This window comes from Macrobrachium nipponense, chromosome 12 (genome assembly GCF_015104395.2).
Source record: "Macrobrachium nipponense isolate FS-2020 chromosome 12, ASM1510439v2, whole genome shotgun sequence".
In the NCBI taxonomy this organism is placed as follows: domain Eukaryota; kingdom Metazoa; phylum Arthropoda; class Malacostraca; order Decapoda; family Palaemonidae; genus Macrobrachium; species Macrobrachium nipponense.
Genome location: NC_087205.1, coordinates 40,094,833 through 40,120,899, shown reverse-complemented (window position 1 = coordinate 40,120,899; position 26,067 = coordinate 40,094,833). Strand labels below are relative to the sequence as shown.

The following is a 26,067-nucleotide window of genomic DNA, read 5'->3' as shown; positions in this document are numbered from 1 at the left end:
GTGTTTATTTGTATTCAACATCCACGTTTAACTTCCATAAAGGAGACTTGGCTCAACAGTCACTTCGGAAAATAAAATAAACAAATAATTGCATTTTACTAGCTAAAGATTTCCTAGTGTTAAAAAAGTCTTATGAAAATTTAAAAAATAAATATATTGTAAAGTAAATGTATGAATATTATTCAATATATCAAGAATTTGTATATGCATTCAACATCCACATTTAACTACCATAAAGGAGAGTTGGATCAATAATCATTTCAGAAAATAAAATAGATAATTAACTAAAGGCTCCCAAAGTTAAGAAATCTTGGAAAAATACAAAGTAAATTTAGGAATATTTTTATCCATATTAAAGTATTTATGACCCTATACAGTTAAACTGTTAAGAGCTATGGTCCTATGAAGGATTTCATAGTCATCCAATAGGACCTACGTAGGATTTCAGGATCCTTCCGTGCACGAGCGAGGCCACCGAGAGAGAAGGCCTGTTCCATGTTTTGTGACATAAGCAAGGATAGTCCAAGCGGCCAGCACTGACTACGTTGCTAGACAAAAGAAATGTAAACAAAACGTCACCAAAATTGACCATTTATCGTTTGCCAGTCAGTTATAATTTACGTATTTTTCTCGTCTACACTAATTAGTGTACACCAAATGCTTACTCGAAAAAGAATTTATGAGATTAATATAAAAAAACTGAACCAAAACAATTTATTAGTTAATACAGTGTATACCAAAGATTAAATATGTTTATCATTATTTAAAAAAAAATTATACAATAATAGTCAAATCGCAAGACGGCAGTGCATTGGTTTACATAAATAACCAAAAACCATGGTTCATTCTACTATATGTGAATGAAATAATTATCTCTTACATAGCCATTATGTGGTAGTTAAATTTTCTATCGATCTCTTTTTTTTCGCCAAGTTTTTTTGGCTCCAATATAGTAATTTTCTTGGGAACAAAAATTATTATTCAATAGAACGTTAGTAGAAGCCTGTATTATCAATTTTGCTGTTTTTCTGTACAATAACCTTCATTACTTATTGGAGTAGCATATTTATTAAACTTTTGACCTTCAAACGTTTACATTCATGATTGTCCACCAAATGTAAAATTTTGACACTGCAAATCTTGAATAAAAAGGCACAGTGATTTTTTCCAAGAATTAGTAAAGCTTGAATGAGATACTCGTTGAATATTTGTAAAACAAAATGAACATTGTTTCTCAAAGGTTTAGGGAGATGACACCTTAAATGATAGTCTCATGAAGTTTTTCAAAAGGGCTGAATGGTGCATAATGAATTTCGTTTTCCAAAATATTTCCATCAAAGGAGAACCGAGAGAACTTCATTGTTTTACTATTTTTAACTTCCTGGCCAAGCCGATTATTCCTGATACATTTCAAAAAATTTACTGAGACATAGTACACGAAAAAAGGGGTTTGTTACTCTGAAATGGGTGGGGATACACTATAGACAGGTGCGGAGTCCTGGCAAAATAGGACATTGCTTTCCCAACGATAGCTTATGATGTTACAATGCAAAACACGGTGAAACCTATTTTTTCTAAACCTGTAATTAATTTCTTCAGTGTGCAGTGCTGAACATCAGCTTTTATGCTGTTATTGGGAACTTGTACACATTATTTGAATTTAGACTTTACCTTTTCAACATAAAATCAAATGCACCTGTTGCAGCTTAACTACTGTCAAAGGCTGAACTGACAATATTTCTGCATTTATAATGAAAATATGGTTTTCAGTAAGCTCCGTCCACCATCAGTATCATTATTTTGTCATTGGGTAGTAATGATTTAGTAAGTTTACTCTTAATGCACATCAGAAAATTTGGGTCACTTTGTTCTGATGTTGGACATACCTGTTTAGAAAAACTCTCTGATGGTACAGTAACTTTGAGTTGGAACTACTATATAACAATAACTCAATATTACCAGTTCTGATGAATAATCAAATTTATTTAGTCATTAAGTACAGCTGTTTAAATACGAATTTCACCACAGGCAAGTGTTTGAATGAATGACCATCTAAAATTATTGCCAAAAAAGAAAACTAATTTTATAGGTAACAGCAATGCTCTTGCAGTGTTAGAAATACATTCAGCAGTATCAGGTCTCTGGATAGTTTGATTATCTGGTTAATGGTAGTATCATGAACCTCTGTAGGAATCTTGAAATCTCTTAAGTGACGTACGTCAGCGACATGATAAGCATGTACTGTGTTAGCCTTAACTGTTGGTAGGCATTGTGGCATACAGTATAGTATTTCATTAATCTGTACTCAAGTTTTGCCTGTGGAAGAAGGAAGATGGTCTTTCAATATTATTACTTGTATATATGAGCACTAAAGCCTAGTAAAATGCAATGAGGATGGGTAAGGTTATGTTAGTTATTGAAATTTCTTTTGTAGGCTCCTGTTTTGCACCTGTAACCTTTAGACTACTATGCCAGTCACATTTTTTTTCACCTTAACCAATATAGGCCCAAAAGGTTTGTCCCTTACCTTTGACTACTGTCAATGGTAACTTGCCTATTTCCCCATCATTATGCTGTACTTAAGTTGTGATGAGCCTATAACTTCCACGTCTGTGCTAATGTAACTCTGAGTACCTTGTCTGAAGGTTCTATTACACAGTTAGGTATCATGTTTGCAACCTTCTTACCTGACACAAGCCCTTGTTCCCAATCATTGCAATAATGATCTTTACCATATCTAGGCTACCACATGCTTTGCTAAATTTCTTCTGGGGTTTCTCTGCACTTGCAGTGCATAGGTTTACCCTTGTTAGGTTTACTTGTTTGATGAGACTGTTCTTCCTTTGCAAGTTGGTAACTCTTTTCATAAGCTGCTTGACTTACCTGGCTATTCCTCATTTTTAGTCTTGCCTATTATGACATTTGACTGGTAGATTACTATTACCAAAGCTCTTATAAGTCCTGAACTGGGAGTTGTTTGACATAGGCTACACTAGGAGTTGTTGGGCTACATAGGTGTTGTTTGGCATGGGCTACACTGGATGTTGTTTGGCATAGGCTACACTGGGAGGTCTTTGACATAGGCTAACCTATACTCGACTCTGTTAATTAGGCTAGTTTCCATGAATTCCTGCTAAAATTCAACCTAGGCTAAACCAGTCTTTCTTTATATTCCACCTGACCATGTTGCTCACAAATCGTTTCTGAAATGCAGACTTTATATTACAGTCAAAAGTCATCCAGAGATGTCAAATACGTAGTAGATAGTACCTGTTGCAGTGAACTTATTGCTGAGTTTATCTGCTTACCATATTAAGTTTGTCCGATAAAGGACACAAAATGCATCCATGGCACACTACCTCATTATTCCATATAGGTTTTATGGTCCAGTTCAAAAGTAAAACAGTGGAACCACGAAAAAACCTCGAGTCCAAGTGATGTACAGAGTTGAGAGAATGAGTGGCCACTAGGGTCGACGTCTTGACTTCATGACGTCACATCAAACAGGCCTTCTCTCTTGGTGGCCTCGGTACGAGAGGCCGTTCACGGACTGAGCGTCCTGTTTACCTACAAAAGAAGACAGAGTTAGAATCATTATTATATCTTTAGTTTTGTATGTGGCGTGATTTCACCACCACCCTTTCCCTTCCCCTCCCCTTCCTTTTTCACCCTCCCTTCCTCTTTCCCTTCCCACTTACCATCCCTTTTCCCTTCCCCTCACCCTTCCCTTCCTCTTCCCCTTTCCCCTCCCTTTTTTCTTACCACTTTCTCCCCCTACCCTTCCCCTTTCCCCCTACCTTCCTCTTTCCTTTTCCACCTACCCTCCCTTTTCCCCTCCCCTCGCCCCTTCCATCCCCTTCCATTTTCCCCCTCCCTTCCCTTGTTCCCCTTCCCCTCCCTCCTCCCCTTTACCTCACCTTTTCCCATCCCCTTCCCCTCTTCCCTTCCCTTTCTCCCCTCCCCATCCCCTCCCTCCCCCTTTTCCCTTCCCCTCCCCTTCCCTCCCTGTCCCATTCCCCTTTCCCTTTCCCACCCCTTCCCCTCCCCTTTTCCCTCCCCTCACCAATTCCCTCCCCTTTCCCACTACCCTTTCCCCTTTCCCCTTTCCCATTCCCCTTCCCCACCTCCCTTCCCCTCCCCTTCCTTCCCCTCCCCCACCACCCTTCCCCCCCTTTCCCTTACATTCCCCTTTCCCTTACATTTCCCCCCTCTTCCCTTTCCCCTAACCCCTTTCCCCATCCCTCACCCCTTCCCTGTTACTCCTCCTTCCACCTCCCTTACCTCATTCTCTCACCCCTTCCCCTTTTACTTCTCCTTCCCCCGCCCTTACCTTATCCCCTCTCCCTTCCCCAACCTTTTCCCTTCCCCTTTCCATTCCCCCTCACCTTCAAACTCTCCTCCCAATTCTAACTCCCAACGCAATTTCCCCCCCCCCACCGTCCCTCCTTCCAATTCTTCCTCCCTTCCGCTCCCTCCTTCCAATTCTTCCTCTCCTTCCCCCTCCTCATCTAATAAAATATGAATGATCATCTTATGCTAAAGGAAGTGGCGAGAAGTAAGGGGAGGCCACCCCTTCACCAGCTACCCTCCCTCCATCCTCCTCCCCTTTCACTTCCCCCTCCCCCTCCCTCCCCCTCCCCTCTTCCCCTTCCCCTCCCTCTCGTCTTGCGTCATGGAAAGCGAAAGTGAAGAGAAATGGCGTGGCGTTGCCCGAGTGAACGAACGTTATTGGCACATGAGGTAACGAAAAAGAAGAAGAAGGAGTAGGAGTAGAAAAGAGAGAGAGAGAGAGAGAGAGAGAGAGAGAGAGAGAGAGACCTTTCACGGAATAACAGGCCCGGTCACAAGACGGCGAATTGACTGAGTAGCTGCAAACGGCCCTTTAAAAAACGTAGTGTGTTTCAGCTCAAGTGAGCAGTGACAGAGAGGACCGCCCCCTCCCACTTATAAAGGAATAGGAAGGGGAGGAAGGGGAGGGAAAGAGGGAGAGGAGGGGAGGGGAAAGTCAAACCCTTCGCTATATAGCCTACCACAACAATCAAATCTTCACGATTATCAACTTGGCTGTTTCTATTACACACCCCAACCCCCCCATCCCCTCCCCCCCATTCCCCCTTTCCTCCTCCTTCCTCATACATGCCCAACCTCCCCCCCCCACCCCCCATACCCTAGGTGGGGCACCGCCCCCCTTTACCATTACAACAATGCGGGCCAAGGACTCCACAGAAATGTCATAGTGTTGAGTGAAAGTTTTTATTTTTTTTTTCACGTTTTTTAAAAAAAAAGACTCGCTTGCAATGTTTTAGAAGTAAAAGCTTAAATATCTTTTTAACATCATATTTTCAACATTCATAGGAGTTTTAGGATTAAATTTTAGGAATTTTTTTAGGTCTGGTCAAATGTATGTATCCCCGCCCCGGTGATGAGTTTGAATTTGTATTGGTTTTAAGTAATATACATAAATACATTTCGTGGCGGAAAGTCCAGAACATATATATATATATATATATATATATATATATATATATATATATATATATATATATATATTTATATGTATGTATGTATGTATATATATATATATATATATATATATATATATATATATTATATATATATATGGCTCTGGGCTTTCCGCCACGAATTGTATTTATGTTATTATTACTTAAAAACCAATACAAATTCAAACTCATCACCGCGGCGGGGTACAAACATTTGATCAGTCCTAAAAAGGAGAGAGAGCAGAGAGAGAATATATATATATATATATATAAGTATTATATATATATATATTATATATATGTATATACACACTACATATAACCTTCCTCTCTCTCTCTCTCTCTCTCTCTCTCTCTCTCTCTCTCTCTCTCATCTCCTGGTCTTGGCATTTCTGGCATTTCAGTGGAATTCTGTGGAATAAGAATATTCCAAATATTGCTGTGTCACTGACATTTAAACAATCGTCATACTTACGGGCCCACCCTACTGATAGGTCCTATGGTAAATGCATTGGATTCTTGCCTTTCACCTGCCCTGGGATACACACACACACACCAAGTTTTTTGGTCAGATAAACATGTCATTTTCTTTCTATTAGTACCGAATTCGCTTAATGATAATAATAATAATAATAATAATAATTATTATTATTATTATTATCATTGTTTTTTCGCTAAACAATCTTAACCTCTCTCTCTCTCTCTCTCTCTCTCTCTCTCTCTCTCTCTCTCTCTCTCTCTCTCTCTTGCAAACAATTGTGGGCGGTGCTGTACAACGACCGCACGTGCGTACCCATGTTTTTTTTTTTTGTATCACTTTCATTACTTTACAGTTGAGCAATCGTAAAAAAATTTAAAAGAACAAAAGAAATTTTGGTTTCTTTTTTTTTTCTTTTTCAGTTTCGTTACTTAGCAGTGGAGAAATCTGTAAAAGAAATTTTAAAAAGAGAATCAAAGAAATTTCGTTTTTTTTCTGTCACTTTGTTACTTATCAGTTTTTAATCATATGAAAATATTTATTATACTATATTAGCAAGTCTAATGAAAATACACATTTCCGAAACTATTATTATTTACTTTGTTAAAACTGCAAAGTTTCTATTAAACTGTGTAATAAGATAAAACTTAATAGTATAAAATTATGATTAGTTAAAAATGTAACGTTTTTAATGAAACCTTGTTAAACTGGATTTTGAGATTTTTCAGAAAGTCATTCATGGAAAAATATTTTTGAAATTGAGAAATTTAAATAGGAAAATATTTTTCAACATGCATAATGAAATTTTGATTATACGTAGATGTTTTTTTTTTTTTTTACTGAAAATTTTAAAAAATGAAAAATTTGTCCCTTTTTTAGGTTTGTTCCATATGAATAGGGGTTTATCTTGATAATAATAATAATAATAACAATAATAAATTATTATTATTATTATTATATTATTATTATTATTATTATTATTATTATTATTATTATTATTATTGCCAGTTACTTTCTGTAACTTTCAAATACACATCGTAATCTTTGGCCCCCTGTAGGTTTGTTTCATATGGATAAGGTTCATTTGATTAATAGTAATTGGGGAAAACTCTCTATAGCGAGAGTATATGTAATGTTCTAAGGGGTCCACAATAATAGAAAAAAAAATTTGAGTTCGTGTATAATTTTAAAACCCTTTTTGTAAAGGGTTTTAAAATTATAGACGAACTCTCAACATTTTTATTATTGTGGACCCCTTAGAAAATTAATATTAATATTAATGATAATAATAGTAATAATAATAATACCTATCAGTTCATGGCAAGTGTCATCTTTGCTTAATATAAAGAATGAAGTCAACTTTAAACTCACATTTACACCTCAATTTATCTGAGCGACAAAACGTCGCACCTTTGTCGCCCCGAGTGACCGAAATAGTTGCTTTCGTGCAGCCTCGCATGCATGGTGGAATTGCTATTTTCTTTTCTCTTCACTTTTCTTTTACTTAAATATATTCTCTCCCTCTCTCTCTCTCTCTCTCTCTCTCTTAACTGGAGTCCTTTAGAGTCCGGTGTCCTTATATTAACTTATCCTAATTTCTCTTCCCTTTCTCTTTTGGCCATTTTTTCCTTCGTTGCTTCGCACACCTTCCCCTCCCTTCTGCTCCCCTCCCCCTTCCGCTCCCCTCCCCCTTAGACTCCCATCCACTTCACCTCTCCTACCCCTCACCTTCCTTCTCATCTCACCTCACCTCACCTCCCCCCCCTCCCCTCTCACTTCCCACTTCACTCCCCCTCCCCTCTTCTTCCCATTCCCTCCTCCTTCCCCTCTTGGTTCCATCCCCTCCTCCCCTTCCATCCTCCCCCTTCCCACACCCCATCCCTTCCTCCCCATCCCCCTCCCTTCCTCCCCATCCCTTGCGGAACGATCTCCATTTCGCCTTCTCTCAAATATGATGAAACTTCCAGAAATAAAATTTAATCCTCACACCGAAAGGTCACTTGAGAGATGACCGGAATCCCCCTCCCCCTACCTCCTCGAACTATCCCTCACCCCCTCCCCTACGCACGGTGACGCCTCTATGGTCGAAAACCCCTTAACTAATCCTCGGGAATCTCGTCTGTATCAATAGACTGAACTTGAGGCAGCCGAGAAAGTTTCTAATTGGTCGAGCTTCTGAAAACAGACCAATGAGCTCGATTTATTCCAGCCAAGGGGGAGATACAGTTTTCCAGCCCCAGGAAAGGTTGCAATTACTAGTAAGATTCTTCGCCCCCCCCCACCCCCCCCTCCCCCCACCCATCCCCTCCATCTTTCTCTTTTTTGGGTCGTTTAAAGGGAAGGGGTGGGTTAAAGGGACCCAGCCCCCAGGGTAAGGGGGAAAGGTGAAGGGGAAATTGAAATGAATTGATCGTTTTTGGATTTGCTTTCAGACGTTTTGTTTTTATAAATAATTTCCCCTTGAAAGGCGGGAGTTGGTATAGAGGTTGTTCTTCTTGGATGACGTACGGAAAGGATTAAAGCGAGAGAGAGAGAAAGAGAGAGAGTGAGAGACTTAGTTAAGGGGTGAAAAGGTAACATCTTTCTTTAAAGCTTCTCCAGAGCGATCATTATTGTACTAATTCTTTTTTCATATTTTAATAATAGTAGTAATTCTCTCTCTCTCTCTCTCTCTCATGCGATTGATTTGAATTTTATTATTGCATCAATGGTCATAAATGATGGTATTCCATAAGGCGGGTGAATGGCTGTATGCTGTTATATTTAAAAGATTTTATTACACTATTTGTTTTGAATCAGCCATTGTTGATAAGCATGTATAATGGTATGGTAACTCTTATTGAATTAGCAAAAATGCCGTGTTTATCCTCATCAAGTAGTTATTATATCAATGATGTATACATACATACACACACACACATATATATATATACATATATACATGATATATGGTATGTATTGGTGTATATATATATATATATATATATATACATATATACACACATATACTTACATACATACATATATATTATATATATGTATATATATGTCTATATGTGTGTGTGTGTATGTATGTATACATCATTGATATAATAACTACTTGATGAGGATAAACACGGCATTTTTGCTAATTCAATAAGAGTTACCATACCATTATACATGCTTATCAACAATGGCTGATTCAAAACAAATAGTGTAATAAAGTCTTTTAAATATAACAGCATACAGCCATTCACCCACCTTATGGAATACCATCATTATATATATACACATACATACATACTTCACAACCTTTTGCTAAACAGTACGTAAATTACTACCAGCCAGATATAAGTTAACTATCTGTCACTGTTAAAATCGATTTGTTAAACATTTCATAAGTCGATCGATCGATTGATCGATCGATCCATCGAAAGAGAGAGAGAGAGAGAGAGAGAGAGAGAGAGAGTGGGAGTAGGAGAGAGAGAGACATAAAAAATAAACATGCGTAAATTTGTAAATCGTTTTGGAATGCGTATGTTTTATGAAAGAGACGACAAGCGTCTGTAGCGACAGCTGACAACGAAGCTGACAGCTTGTCGCTCAGACGGATTCGTGTTTTCATCATTTCGTAATTGACGAGAAATTCTCATTTGCCTTCGCGAGTAACATAGCTGAAGAGAAATGAAATATATTAACCTTCTTTTTTTTTCTCTTTTTTTCTTGTGCGAATTGGAGTAATTTCGTTTTTATTATTTTAGTTGAAAGAGAACCATTCTCCTGCGTATTAATAATAATAATAATAATAATAATAATAATAATAAAATAATAATATAATAATAATAATAATATATATATTATTATATTATTATTATTATTATTATTATTATTATTATTATTATTATTATTATTCTATTGTCTCATTCACCTGGTTGTAATATATTTATCTTATTTGTTATTGGTTGTTTAACGTAATTTACTAATTTATAATAAAACTTGAGCTGCAAGACAAGTGTAAATGTATTATAAATTCAACGGAGGTTTTCTTATGCCGCCAGCACGGGCTCCTGTTTCACAAACAGCTTGTACCAGTTCATAGTAGTTGTACTAAAAGGAATTTTTATAATTATTATACACACATTTTTAAGTTGCCGAAAAAGATATGCATTAATCCAGGTATTTAGTAACTTCGTAACACTGACTAACTTATTTAAAACTTAGGATCTAAAATTATGAGGTAAAGGTAGGAGCCAGTCATTCTAAGATTTAGGTAAATGAGTCGTCCAGTCTATTTGAATGAATTCTCTGGGATATTTTGAATTTATGGCTCAGCTTCAAGTCAGTTGCGTTATATCAAATTTAAAGAATAAAGTCAAAATTTGATTTATTGGAATAAATAAAAGTAGAATTTAAAAAAGGATTGATAGCTAACGTATATTTTGCCCTGAAAATTTAGTTCTCTCTCTCTCTCTCTCTTCTCTCTCTCTCTCTCTGTACATACTACCCTGCTAAATCTAACATTTTACCCAAATTTTTTTTCTCTCTCTCCTTTTCCCATAAACTAGAATTCTTTCCTGCTACTCCTCCTCCCCCGCCTCCACCATCCTTAGCCTCCCCTCCGACGCCCTCTCCCTCCCCTCCCCTCTCTTCTCCCCCCCCACCCCCTTCCCCCTCCCACCATAGGCTCCACCTCCTCCACGAGTAAATGAAGCCATGTCAGCCGTCCATCACAGGAAACCTCTTGAACTCTGTCCTATTGAATGGAAAGAGGAAAAGGAGAAGAGGAGGAGGAGGAGGAGGGGTAGGGGAAGGGGTAGGGTTGGAAATAAAATAATGGGAGGGTGAGTAAGGAGCAGGTGGAGGAGAGAGAGAGGGAGAGAGAGAGAGAGAGAGAGAGAGAGAGGAGAAGATAAGAAACTACCCTCTGGTGGGGTGGAAAATTGTCCAGAATCATTTCGTTTATAAATATATATATATATAGATATATATATATATATCTATCTATATATATTATATATTGTCACCACATCTTGGGGTCAAATTAGATCAAACTCTGTCAGGTACCTTATTTAGTAAAAGGCCAATATCTAATAAGTATAAATCCATTACTTATATGTGTGTATATATGCATGCACACATATCATGAAAAGATCTCTTCTCTCTCTCTCTCTCTCACACACTATTACTCTAGTATATATTATTTTAAATCTTGTTGCATTTATTTCCTCTTTTTGTCAGAAAAATTCGAGTTGTTTTTTCCATCGTTGACCTACATACGATCTTCAAAAGACACCAAATATTTATACTTTTCCTGATGACCCCGTGACGGGCAGTGGGTTACATTTTTGGAAGGGGAGACAGAGCCCCATTCCTTTTTGGATGAAAAGACTGTCAGAAAGGGGGGGAGGGGGAGGAGTATGGTGAGGTGGAGGGAATGACAAGGTGGAGATCTTATGGTATGCAATCCACATAAATGACTGTCATTGTTCTGCTCTTAAAAATTCTCAGTAACATTGATAGTCTCTCTCTCTCTCTCTCTCTCTCTCTCTCTCTCTCTCTCTCGAAATATATGGTTACAACGTTAAAATAGTGTTTTATGGGCCTTTTATCTTCATATTATACTGTTGCATTACAGTAAAAAGACATTCTTATATATATATATATATATATATATATATATATATATATATGGTATATATATATATATATATATATATATATATATATATAAAATGTAGTATATAAGTAACTCTTATGTCACATGTGCTTTGATCAGTCTTCCTTTCTTATAATTTCCTTGTGTTAGGAAATTTCTCTTTCTCTCTCTCTCTCTCTCTCGTTTTTAAATTCTAGTGTATCCTAACTTTTGGTTTTTGTAAGTGTGTTCTTTCCTTATTCCCAGGAATGCTCTCTCTCTCTCTCTCTCTCTCTCTCTCTCTCTCTCTCTCTCTCTCTCTCTGAATTCTTCAGCAGCAGGAACCGATCACACTAACGATCGTCCGCCGCGTGATTTATAGTTTTCTCTTTCGGCCCCTTTTCAACATTATCGTGGCGTCTGCCAATTCTCTTTTCTTATTCCCCCTCCCACTTCCCCATCTCTTCGCCCCTGCCCCTTCCTCTTCCCCTCCCGGTCCCCCTCTCCCTTGGTTTTATCCTCTTCCGACCTATTTTTATTTTCTTTTTATTTTTTTATTTTTTTTATTATTCTTTAGTTATTTTGTCTTCTTTTTAGAGAATCCTCTCACCCATACCACCTCTTTTCCCTTCCCCCTTTCCCTCCCTTGGTTTTGTCCTCCTCCAATTGTTTTTATTAATTTTATTATTTTTTTCTCGTCTTACAAATCCAATGAAATATTTGTCTGTTTTTTTTGTTTTTTTCATCTCCAAGGTTCAGTGACATATTGTCTCCTGTGTTTGTGTGTGTGATTTGTTGGTGTAATTTTTTTTCTTTTTTTTTTTTTTGTTTTTTTTTTTTTTTTTTTTTTTTTGGTGAGGAGAGGGTTCTATGATATTCTCTCTCTCTCTCTCTCTCATGTTTTTTTCGTCTCCAGATCATCTACCTTACCGCGGATGCTACTTTGTGTTCTTCAAATTGCCCCTCCCCCTCCCAACTCCTTTCCCCTCCTCCATTTCCCATCCCACCCCTCTACCCTCCCCACCCCACCTCTCTCCCTCCCTCCCTCCTTCCTCTCCACCTCCCCTTCCCCTTCCCATCTCCCTCCCCTCACACCTCGTTTTGTCCTTTCGTGGGCATTTCCCCATAACTACATATATCCATTCACATTTCTTGAGGAAAAATCTTTTCTCTCCTAAAGAACCGCAATTACCTTCTTTCCCCCTCTCCCCCCCTCCCCCCATCCCTCCCTTCCCTCTTCCCCCACTCCATCCCCTTCCCTCTCCCATCCCTCACTCCACTTCTACCCTCCTCTTTCAATTCCCCTTCCCCAACCACACTCCCTCTCCCTTTCAATATCATCCTACTTCCCCTCCCATACCCATTCCCCTTCATTTCCCCCAGTTCTTCCCCACCTTTACCCTGCCCCTCCCATCCCCTTCCTCTCCCGCTTCTTCCCCATCCCTCCCCTTCCCCTCCCCAATTTGTAACCGCGAGCTTGCGCACAATTTAACGTTTATACATTGATAGGTGACATTTAAGAATGTTGTCTTTGGCTTAAACTATGTGAAGTGTGTGTTAAGGTGTCCCCATTGCAGGATGAAGCTCTCTCGAGCTCCCTCTCAATTTCATGAAGGATTTTGTACCTTGAATGTCAGCCACAAAATACGTCTTGTAAAGTTTTTTTTTTTTTTTTCTTTTTTTTTTTACGGTTCTCGATTGGTGAGATTCAGAGGTAGTTATGAATGCTTATATAATGAGTTTTTCCATTGTGACGTTTTATTACAATGAGTTTTTTGGGATGAGTTTTTATGATGAGTATTATTATAGTTATTTTTATGATAATTTTTTTTATAACCAGTTTCTACAGAATGGAAGATGGGTCTTCATAATGATCGTGATAAGTCTAGACAGGCAGTGAGAATACACTTAAGTTATTATTATTATTATTATTATTTATTATTTATTGGAAGGAGACCCTCTTTCAAACAGTCGTTATTGAAAGATAATTGCTGCATCAGCTGCATTCAACTTGTAAATAGTCCTTCTCTATTTTTCTAACAATAGCTTTCTCCTCTGCTACTACAACTGGCGAGTATTGCGCCGATATTACTCATCAGGAGGAGTCAATTTCGGGGATATTTGCTTAATATTTATTTATTTGTCACAGTACATGAACAAATAAAAAATACAACTCGATCTAGTGGCCAACGTTTTTCTCTCGGTATCATCCGAGCTATGATCACGGCAGTGGATCGGAGTAGACTGTAGGTGTTGTCAAGATCTAACTCAATATATAGCGGCAGGTCAGCAGGGGGTCAACCGCGAGCTGCGTTTTCATTGGCTGGTGGCGCAATGCGCTCCAGCTATTGGTTGAAAGAAGTTTTCTTCAAGACACGCTTCTCGTCGTTGAAGGTTGCGCTATTGCAGCCTAGCTGATCGTCGAGGCTGGGCAAGACTTCCCCGGAGTGTCGTTCGGTCTGGTAATTATTTTGTGCTATTATTTATGCACATAGGTCTCCTTAGGTTGGTGGGGAGGAAGAGCACTTCCTGCGTCGTATTCAATGAGGGCTTCTCTTGTTGTATGAGGAGTGCCTCGAGCAGTCGCAAACGCCGAAGATGCATTGAGAAAAAATCATCATAGAAAATGTGACCCCCACCGAAGTCGACAAAGAACTCGAACTCGTGATTTATTACCAGAATCGACGTACCCGCGACCTTATCATGAAGAACAACCCGACCCCCCCCTCCCCCCAGCAAGAGAACCTCTTGAAACAGTCGAATGTAGTCTACCAATTCTCATGCCCGTCCGTGGATGTCCCGGCTCTTACGTTGGTATGACTTCTATGAAACTGTACAAGAGGAGGTTTTCTTGCACGCACAAGAAGGGGCAATTAAAAACCATACCATGACAGCACACCAGGAAGCCATCTCCCGCGACGGTATTATCAAGAATATTAAGATAATAGGGAGGGCTCCTGACCAACGGCGTTTGCGACTGCTCGAGGCACTCATACAACCAAGAGAAGCCCTCATTGAATACGACGCAGGAAGTGCTCTTCCTCCCCACCAACCTAAGGAGACCTATGTGCAAATATAGCACAAATAATACCAAACCAGAACGACACTCCGATCAAAGAAGACCAGATGAGACAAGCAGCCATCAGCCAATGACAACGCGAGCCGTCGTGACACAGCGCCCGGGGAAGTCTTGCCCAGCCTCGACGATCAGCTAGGCTGCAACAGCGCAACCTTCAACGACGAGAAGCGTCTTGAAGAAAACTTCTTTCAACCAATAGCTGGAGCGCATTGCGCCACCAGCCAATGAAAACGCAGCTCGCGGTTGACCCCCTGCTGACCTGCCGCTATATATTGAGTAGATCTTGACAACACCTACAGTCTACTCCGATCCACTGCCGTGATCATGCTCGGATGATACCGAGAGAAACGTTGGCCACTAGATCGAGTTGTATTTTTTGTTGTTATGTCATGTACTGTGACAAATAAATAAATATTAAGCAATATCCCCGAAATTGACTCCTCCTGATGAGTAATATCGGCGCAATACTCGCCAGTTGTAGTAGCAGAGAGAAAGCTATTGTTAGAAAAATAGAGAAGACTATTTACAAGTTGAATGCAGCTGATGCAGCAATATCTTTCAATAAAACTTATTATTATTATTAGTATTATTATTATTATTATTGTTGTTGTTGTTGTTGCTGCTGATTTAATTAGTCATAAACAAATCACATATGTTAATTTTTTTTTTTTTTAACATTTTATTCGAAATTATGGAAGGCTGTGTTTTTTAGATTATTATTATTATTATTATTATTATTATTATTATTATTATTGTATTAATTTCACAAATCATAAACAACTCATCATATTTGTTTTTTTTTATTCGAAATTGTGGAAGGTTGCTCTTATTGGGCGAACCACTGCAATATGCAACGTCTGGGAATTGTGGAAGATTGAAGCTGCCAGCCGATTCTCTGTGGCGATATAAATTTACCATACCGGTTGCTCTCTCTCTCTCTCTCTCTCTCTCTCTTGCACGTTTATAGAACCTAGGAGACACGCTGTTATGGAGATAACTTTTGTTGCTAGATTGCGTCTCTCTCTCTCTCTCTCTCTCTCTCTCTCTCTCTCTCTCTCTCTCTCTCTGTATACCCATTGTCACCTTAACGATATGTTCTATGCCTGTGTTTTGATCCTACTAAATTCAAGTGAGTTCCATCTCTTTTAGCTAAAGAAAAAGGAGAAAAATTACTGGGAAACCTTCTCAACGAAAACCTCTTGAAACACCCCAGTGAACTAAACATTCAAGCGAAGATGTCAGAAAGCTCCCAGAATTTGGTTAGTAATAGCACTGAAGGAAAAGTGAAAATAAGGGAAACGAATAAAGCCACCGAGGACAAAAGAGTAGATAGAAAAGTCACTCAGAGTGGCACATTTTAATGCACAATCAATTCGGAACAAAGTAAATCTCTTCAAAGCGTTGGAAGCAAGTGAAGAATTAGACATAGTAGGTATCATAGTAACATGGATACAAGAAGTAGCAAGAGTCATCGTAGGAGAGTACCAGATAGCTGGATATGAATTGTTCAAAAAAGATAGACCTAATAAAAAAAGGTGGAGTTACAAGGATTATGATATCTCAAAGACTTGTTAGTCCATCCAAGGAGACACAGTGTGCTCACTTATCTGTAGGAGCAGGTTTTACTATGCATTTACAGTGTCCTAATGATTTTGTCTAGCTTTCTTTTAAACTCTTCCACACTGTTGCTGTTAACAACTTCTGGTGGCAGTTTATTCCGTGTGTCACATATCTTGTATGTAAAGAAGTTCCAACAATGGGGTGTACTGTATCTCTTTAGTTCTAGTTTCCATCCATTATTTCTTGTCTGGTTTTCGTTTAACGTAAACAGGTTACTGTCTACTTTTGTTTTGCCTTTCAGTATTTTCAATATTTCTATTAGCTGTCCTCGCAATCGTCTTGTTTCTAAGCCATACATGTTCAGGCTCTTTAGTCGTCTTCGGTAACCTATTTGCCTGATGGATGGAATTAACTTCGTGGCTTTTGCTTGTACCCCTTCTAATCTATTAATGTCTTTTCTTAGTGTTGGTGACCAAAACTGTACTGCATATTCAAGATGGGGTCTAACTATTGATGTGTAGAGCTGCAACACCGTTTCCTTGTTTCTGTATTTGAACTGCCTCTTTCTGGATCCCACTAGTTTCTGTGCCTTCTTTTCAGCTTTTATGCTCTATTTTGTGGATTTTAAGTCCTTGGTAATAATGACTCCAACGTCCTCGTCTTGTTCTACACTATTTATGTCATTCCCAAGCAGCATGTAGCTGGCATGAGGAGTGTTTGTTCCTATTTGTAACACTTTACACTTATCTAAGTTAAAAGGCATTTGCCATTTTTTTACCACTCTCCTATTTTAATTAGATCATTTCTTAAACTTTCCCCTGCATCTAGGTCTGCTAGTTAAGCCTACATCGATGTCATTAATGTATATATAAAGCAAGAGAGGGCCAAGGAACGCCGCTTGTTACATCTGCCCATTCTGATTCTTCACCATTTATTATGACTGTTTTCTATAAGTTAGCCTGTCTGCTAATTCTCCTACAATTCCTAAAGCTCTAAAATTTGTCATCAGTTTCTTGTGTGGGACTTTGTCAAAGGCCTTTTAGAAATCTAAGTAGAGTATATCTGTTGCTCTACTACTGTCGTAAATACCAAGCATTTTATGAAAAAACTCCAAGAGGTTTGATCGGCAGGATCTTTTTTGTCTGAAACCGTGTTGACTGTTTAACAACAAGCTATTTCTATCAATGTGATCCGCAACTTGATCTGCAATTATGGACTCAAAAATATTGCAAACGACCGACGTTAGACAGATTGGTCTATAACTTCCCAGCTCATCTCTTGGACCTTTTTTTTTTTTTTTTTGTAAACTAAGGCACATCACCTAGTTTCCATCCTTTTGGTGCCTTTCTTTGTTCAGCACTTTTTTTTTCTCTGGAGTTTATATAGGTGAGGAACTATCTCTTCTTTTAGTTCTTTAATTTCTCCTGGATGAATCCCATCCGGGCCAGGAGATTTGAACTTGTTGAGTTTGTCTGTTTTGTTTTTAATGTCCTCTTCTGTAAATATTATTTTGTCAAGTGGTTCTGCCCCTTCATATTTAACAGCAGGTTCCGGTACTGAGGTAGTATCTTCAATTGTGAATATACCAGTAAAAAAGTTATTCAATAGCTCTGCTTTTTCAAATCTGAGTTCACCAGGTTACCTCTTTTGTCCTTTAGGGGACCTATCCTTTTTTTTATTGGTTTCCTACTATATTGGTTTCGTATTATTAACATGCGCAAAGAATACTTTTGGGATTTTCTTTACAACTGATGCAATTCTCTTATCTTCATTTATCTTTGCATTTCTTACTAATTTATCCACTAATCTACACAGTTCTTTATGCCTGTTTGCTTCCACTGGTGTTGGGTGTGGGTTCATTTTGTGTAATCTGTCTCCTTCTCTTATTGTATTTTTAATATCTCTGTTGAACCATATAGGCTAAGGGTTGCCATTTGTTAGTATTTGCCTTAATGGTAAACATTTAGAGCGTTTTTCTGTGTATTCATCATGAAAGGATTCCCAGTGTTTATCTATGGCTGGGCTCTCGTCGTACTCTAGATTTTTAACGTACTCCTTTAGCTTTTTTATGTCTTGTCGACAGTAGTCTACTCTCATTAATATTTTATTCTCTTTTTTATGTTGAACATTAATTCGAATGAGATAATTTTATGGTTGCTTTTGCCTAGATTTGCACCTACTGAAAGGTCAGACACTAGATTATCTTCTGTTGATAGGAGTTATGTTATATGTCAAACCTCTTGGAGTTTTTACATAACATGCTTGGTATTTACGACAGTTGTAGATCAATACATATATTCTACTTAGATTTCCAAAGGCCTTTGACAAGGTTCCACACAAGAGACTAATAACAAAAGTTAGAGATTGGAATTGTAGGAGAAACAGCAGACTGGATGGAAGACTGGCTAACTAATAGAAAACAGAGTCGTAATAAATGGTGGAGAATCAGAATGGGCAGATGTGACAAGCTGAGTTCCTCAGGGTTCTGTCTTTGGCCCACTCTTGTTTTTTATTTATATTAATAACAATGATGTAGGATTAACTAGCAGAATAGCCAAATTTACAGACGATACCAAACTAGGTGCAAATGCAACAGACCCAGAGACAATAGAAATTTTAAGAAACGATCTAAAGAAAATAGGAGTGTGGTCAAAAAGATAGCAAATGCCTTTCAATGCAGATACGTTTAAAGTGTTACAAATAGGAACTGCTAACAAGGACTTAAAATCCACAAAACAGTGCATAAAAGCTGAAAAGAAGCCACAGAAGCTAGTGGGATACATAAAGAGGCAGTTTAGATACAGAAACAAGGAAACGGTGCTGCAGCTCTACACATCAATAGTTATTCGTCGTCTTGAATATGCAATACAGTTTTGGTCACCAACACTAAGAAAGGACATAAATAGATTAGAAGGGGTACAAGCTAGAGCCACAAAGTTAATTCCATCCATCAGGTAAATAGGTTACCAAAGACGACTAGAGATCCTGAACATGTATGGCTTAGAAACAAGACGATTGCGAGGACAACTAATAGAAACTTTCAGAATAGTGAAAATTAGACATTAACGTATTTACGTTAAATGAAAAGACAAGAATTAATGGATGGAAAATAGAACTAAAGTTGTAAACATCAACAATGTGAATGAGTTTAAAAGAAAGCTAGACTAAATCATTAGTACACTGTGAATGAACAGTTAAACCTGCTCCTAGAGAAAAGTGAGCACACGTTGTCTCCTCGGATGGACTAACAAGTCTTTGAGACATCCTAATCCATGTAACTAATCCTTGTAACAGTCTCTCTCCCACTCTCTCTGTATACCCGTTGTCACCTTAACGATATGTTCTTTCAAGTGTTTCTGCTCTCTCTCTCTCTCTCTCTCTCTCTCTCTCTCTCTCTCTCTCTCTCTCTCTCTGTGTGTGTGTGTGTGTGTGTGTGCATACCCGTTGTGCAAATCTAGGTAAAAACAGCCATAAAATTATTACATTTCAAAATTCAACATGAAACAGACAATGAAATATTAAGAAGATTCGTTTACCGTCGACAAGACCTAAGAAAGCTAAACGAGTATGTTAAAAATCTAGATTACGAACACAACACAGAATTAGACAATTACTGGGAAGCCTTTCTAGAGGAATACACCATTAAAGCAGATGATAACAAATGGCAACCTCAGCCTAAGTGGTTCAACAGAGAAATTAAAAATAAAATAAGAGAAAGAGACAGACTGCATAAATCAATGAACCCACACCCAACACCAGAAGAAGCAAGCAGACATAAAGAACTCTGTAGAATGGTGGACAAATTAGTAAGAAATGCAAAGATAAATGAGGATAAGAGAGTTCCATCATTTTGTAAGGAAAACCCAAAAGTATTCTTTGCGTTTGTTAATAGTAGAAAACTAATATAAAAAAAATAGCATAGGTCCCCTAAGGAACAATAGAGGAAACATGGTGAATTCAGACTTCGAAAAAGCAGAGTTATTTAATAAGTTTATTACGAGTGTTTTCACAATTGAAGACACTACCTCAATACCTGAACCTGCTATTAAATACGAAGGGGCAGAACCACTTGACAAAATAATATTTACAGAAGAGGGCATTAAAAACAAAATAGACAAACTCAACAGGTTCAAATCTCATGGCCCAGATGGGAGTCATCCAAGAGAAATTAAAGAACTAAAAGAGGAGACAATTCCTCACCTATATAAACTCTACAGAAAAGTGCAGAACAACGAAAGACACCAAAAACATGGAAACTAGGTAATGTGGCCCCAGTTTACAAAAAAGGTCAAAGAGAAATTATAGACCAATCTGTCTAACGTCGGTCGTTTGCAGGATTTTTGAGTCCATAATTGCAGATCAAATTGTGTATCACATTGATAGAAACAACTTGTTATTAAAGAGCCAACACGGTTTCAGACAAAACAGATCCTGCCTGTCAAACCTCATGGAGTTTTTCATGACATGCTTGGTATTTACGACAGTGGTAGAGCAATAAATATACTCTTAGATTTCCAAAGGACTTTGACAAAGTTCCGCACAAGAAACTGATGACAAAAGTTAGAGCTTTAGGAATTGTAGGAGAAATAGCAGACTGGGTCGAAGACTGGATAACTTTTATAGAAAACAGAGAGTCGTAATAAATGGTTTAGAATCAGAATAGGCAGATGTGACGAGCATTAATGACATTGGTGTAGACTTAACTAGCAGGATAGCGAAATTGGCAGATGACACCAAACTAGGTGTAATTGCAGCAGACCCAGATACAGTGAAAAGATTAAGAAATTATCAAAGAAAATAGGAGAATGGTCAGAAACATGGCCAATTCCTTTCAACTTGGATAAGTGTAAAGTATTACAAATATGAACAAACAACCCTTATGCCAACTACATGCTGCTTGGGAATTACATAGTGTAGAACAAGAAGAGGACCTTGGAGTCATTATTGCCAAGGGCTTAAAATCCACAAAACAATGCATAAAAGCTGAAGAGAAGGCACAGAAACTATATAGTGGGATACATCAAGAGGCAGTTCAAATACAGGAACAAGGAAATGGTGCTTCAATAGGTAGATATCATCTTCAATATGCAGTACAGTTTTGGTCACCAATACTAAGAAAATACATAAGGTTAACTCCATCCATCAGGCATATAGGTTACCAAAGGCAACTAAAGATTCTGAATATGTATGGCTTAGAAACAAGACGATTGTGAGGACAACTAATAGAAACATTCAAAATACTGAAAGGCATAACAAAAGTAGCCATTAACCTATTTACGTAAAACGGAAACCAGACAAGAAATAATGGATGAAAACAAAAACTGAAGAGATACAACACATCCCATTGTGGGAACCTCTATATGTACAACATAATGTAATACGTGGAATAAACTGCCACCGGAAGTTGTAAACAGCAACAGTGTGGAAGTTTAAAAGAAAGCTATACAAAGTCAATAGAAAACTGTGAATGAACAGTAAAACCTGCTCTTAGAGATAAGTGAGCACACGATGTCTCCTCGGATGGACTAGTAAGTCTATAAGACATCCTAATCCTTCAAACTGGAACAAATCAACAGAAAACATCTTGAAAATAATTGAAGAAGTTCCAAATAAAATCCAAGTGGTCAAGAGACTCATAAAGAAAATATACATAAACCAACATATTCCGACAAAGAAAATGAATAAGGTGAACGTTGTGAATATCCTAATTGATGCATTAGGAAAAAGAATGCCAAAAGCATGCAAACTGTGTAAGGTGTGGTATAGCATAGTTAATCCACAAAACCTAATCAGAAAATGTGCTGCATGCAACATTCCGACCCATCCACAATGTGCTAAGGTAATGCAAGATATGAGAAAAGATACCAGAATATTTTGCTCAACATGTGTATCATGGATAGACAATGTTATTAAATCAAGATTGAATGTACAAATAGTTCAGGATGAAGAAGATGAGGAAGAGGAAGAAGAAGAAGAGGAAAACGGAAGAGAAGTAAACAAAACTGAAATGACAGAAAAAAATAAGGAAAACAAAGAACTAGATAAAAGTATGGATGCAGAGATACTCATTGATACTACATATGAGGCAATAAAGCAGCATACTTACGAAGAAATAAATTACGATATGACAACACAAAAGAAAATCCCGAAGAGGCTCTACCCAGATCTACACAATGACGGGAAAGAGGAAAAAATAAACAAAAAAGACAAAGTCTGCAACCTTTTGAAAAGAGGGAATTGCAGATTTTGGAGAAAGATTTTAGTTGACTAAACCATCCTAAGGTATGTCACAACTATGAAATATATGGTAAATGTGCATACCTAGATGGCTATGAGGATGATTGCAGAGATCTGCATCCAAAAATATGCAAAAACCTAAAAGAAGGAAAAGGATGTAAGTTCGACAAAAAATGTAAATATATGCACCCTGTAGCCATGAATCATAATCAAATAAATAATCAATCAAGTAATAAAATCCAAAATAAGAAAGAAACAAATAAAGAGAGGAATAAAGAATATCAGGTAAAAGAAAAAAGCAAGGCATCAACGAGATATGCAGAGATGTCAGCAAAAAATTTCAAAGCCTCAGCTCCAAGATACTACTCAAGAGATAATAACTGTATTTATTATGCAAGAGATATTGCCAGTACGGAGAAAATTGCAGATTCAGACACAAAATGAATAATTATGATGAAGGAAGATCAAATATTATGGAAAAGTTGGATTTTTTAATGTCAGAATTTCTGGAAATGAAAAAAGAACAACATACCAGAACAGGAAAGAGACATGGGAAAATCCTTATTATTACCCATATTAAATGAAGGAGAAAACACCATCATAGTGATGAATGCGCAGGGTTTAGTTACGAGTAACTCAAAAAGAAAAATAGATTACTTAGAAGAACTAACCCAAAAAAGAAAATAGATATAATGAATATAAGTGAAACCTGGTATTTCCAAGAGACTGGGAATGATGATCAAATAAAAGGGTTCCAAACTTATAGATCAGACAGAAAAAATAGGAATCAAGGGGGAACCGCAATATATGGGAAAGACAAAAAACAAGGAAAAATATATGAGAAATATAGTAACTCAGAATGTGAACTAATAGCGGTAGAATTTGAATCTGAAAAATTAATGAACATAGTAAAATATAGACCTCCTAATACTAAAGAGTTTGACTTGATAATTGAAAAATTGCATGATGTTTGTAGAAATCACAAGGACTGGACTATTCTCCTATCTGGAGACTTCAACTTTCCTTTCGTAGACTGGAAAGAACGAATAGACTGTGGTTGTACTTATACATATAAAAAAGAGAGTAATAGTAGTACAGAAGATAAGAGGCAATTCGAAAAGCTATTAGATATGCTACTAGAATACAACATTCAACAAATAAATCACCTGCCAACAAGAAAGTAAAATACTTTAAACCTAGTATTTGTGAACGAGATGAATTATGTTAAAGAAATAATAGTTTATAATGCGAGTATTTCAGACCATAATGTCGTAGAATTAACAGTCCATTCCAAAGCAAATGAAAACAGAGATAAGCAAGAAATGAAAAAGTGGGAAGGATATGGAAAATACAACTTCTACAGTAAAAATATAAAATGGTCAGAAATAAATGAAGAATTAAACAAAGATTGGGATAACATTTTCGTAAGTGATGACATAAGGGTAAATACGGAGATATTATATAAAATATTAGAGAAAATAGTGGATAAATATATATCGAAGAAGAAAAGTAAACATCAGTCATGCATACCAAGAGACAGAAGGATCTTGTTCCAGAAAATCAGAAAGTGGAAAAAAGGTCTTGCAAAAGAAAAAAATACATGGAAAGTTATAGAACTAAAAAGTAAGATAGAAATGCAGCAACAAAGATTATACAATCAAAAGAAAATGAAAAACAGGACTTGGAATAAAAAACCCTAATAAATATCAAGCAAAAATCCCCAAATCTTATTTATACTCATACGCGAAAAAGATGAATAAAAGAAGAATAGAAATAGGCCCTCTAAGATTGAAGGGATTATTAACGAATGAAAAAAAAAAGGAAATTTGCAACATATTGGCAGAACGATATAAGAGAGAATTCACCCCTAGAATAGATAATGAAGTTAATGATATAGAAGTAAGGGACGAAAATAGTGAATATTTAGCTGACATAGATATTAATGAAGCTGATATTGTGCAGGCTATTAATGAAATTAAAAATGGAGCTGCAGCAGGGCCTAATGGAGTTCCTGCTATTTTGTTAAAGAAAGTAGTTCATTCTATCGCAAAGCCACTTGCAATATTATTAAGACAAAGTGTAGATACAGGCACGATTTATGGTGAGCACAAATTAGCATATATTACCCCTACATTCAAAAGTGGATCAAGACTAGAGGCAAGTAATTATAGGCCTGTGAGTCTAACATCACATATTATGAAAGTGTATGAAAGGGTAATGAAGAAAAATATTATGAAACATTTAATAAAAAATAATCTGTTTAATATAGGACAACATGGTTTCGTACCCGGAAATAGTACACAAACCCAACTGTTAGTCCACCGTGAAAACATATACAAAAATATGAAAAGCGGAAATGAAACAGATGTGGTTTATCTAGACTTTGCAAAAGCTTTTGACAAGGTAGACCATAATATATTAGCAAAGAAAATTAGAAAACATAATATAGTGGATAAAGTAGGAAGATGGTTAAAAGAATTTTTACAAAACAGAAAACAGATAGTTATTGCAAATGATGAGAAATCGGATGAAGCTAAGGTAATTTCCGGTGTGCCACAAGGTACGGTGTTAGCTGCATTACTGTTTGTTATTACGATTGCAGACAGACAGTGAGTAGTTTCGCCGATGACACAAGAATAAGTACAGAAATTACTTGTGATGAAGATAGGAACGCGCTACAAAGAGACCTTAACAAAGTATATGATTGGGCAGAGGTAAATAGGATGGTATTTAACTCTGATAAATTTGAATCAATAAACTATGGAGACAGAGAAGGAAAGCTATATGCATATAGGGGACCTAATAATGAGACAATCACAAATAAGGAAGCAGTTAAAGACCTTGGTGTGATGATGAATAGGAACATGTTATGCAACAATCAAATAGCAATTCTATTGGCAAAATGTAAAGCAAAAATGGGATGTTGTTTCGGCCATTTAAAACAAGAAAAAGCTGAACACATGATTATGCTTTATAAAACATATGTTCATAGTCCACTTGAATATTGCAATATGATATGGTACCCACACTATCAAAAGGATATTGCACAAATAGAGAGAGTACAAAGGTCCTTTACTGCTAGACTAGAAGAAGTTAAGGACCTTGACTACTGGGAAAGACTACAATCCTTAAAATTAAATAGTCTAGAAAGGAGAAGAGAACGCTACATGATAATTCAGGCATGGAAACAGATAGAAGGAATAGCTGAAAACATCATGGAGCTAAAAATATTAGAAAGAGCAAGCGGAGGTAGATTAATAGTGTCCAAAACTATACCAGGAAAAATAAGGAAAGCACACAGGACATTAATCCACTACGCACCGCGCATCAATAATGCCAGCGTTCTATTCACTGCGTTGCCGAGCTCATCTGAAGAATATAACAGGAGTGAGCGTAGATGTGTTTAAGAATAAGCTCGACAAATATCTAAACTGCATCCCAGACCATCCAAGATTGGAAGATGCAAAATATACCGGAAGATGTACTAGCAACTTTCTGGTAGACATTAGAGGTGCCTTATACTGAGGGACCTGGGGCAACCCGAACAAGATGTAAGGTCTGTAAGGTCTCTCTCTCTCTCTCTCTCTCTCTCTCTCTC

At 37.2% G+C, this 26,067-nt stretch overlaps 1 protein-coding gene across 1 annotated transcript in view; it reads left to right on the top strand.

Moving 5' to 3' along the window:
• LOC135224782 (uncharacterized) overlaps positions 1 to 10,871 on the top strand; it is a 55,899-nt gene extending 45,028 nt beyond the window's left edge. Inside the window, 3 exon segments of the mRNA XM_064264108.1 lie at positions 4,200 to 4,438; positions 10,727 to 10,759; positions 10,799 to 10,871. Coding sequence (XP_064120178.1) covers positions 4,200 to 4,438; positions 10,727 to 10,759; positions 10,799 to 10,871 — 345 coding nt within the window.
• The last annotated feature ends 15,196 nt before the right edge of the window (positions 10,872 to 26,067 follow it).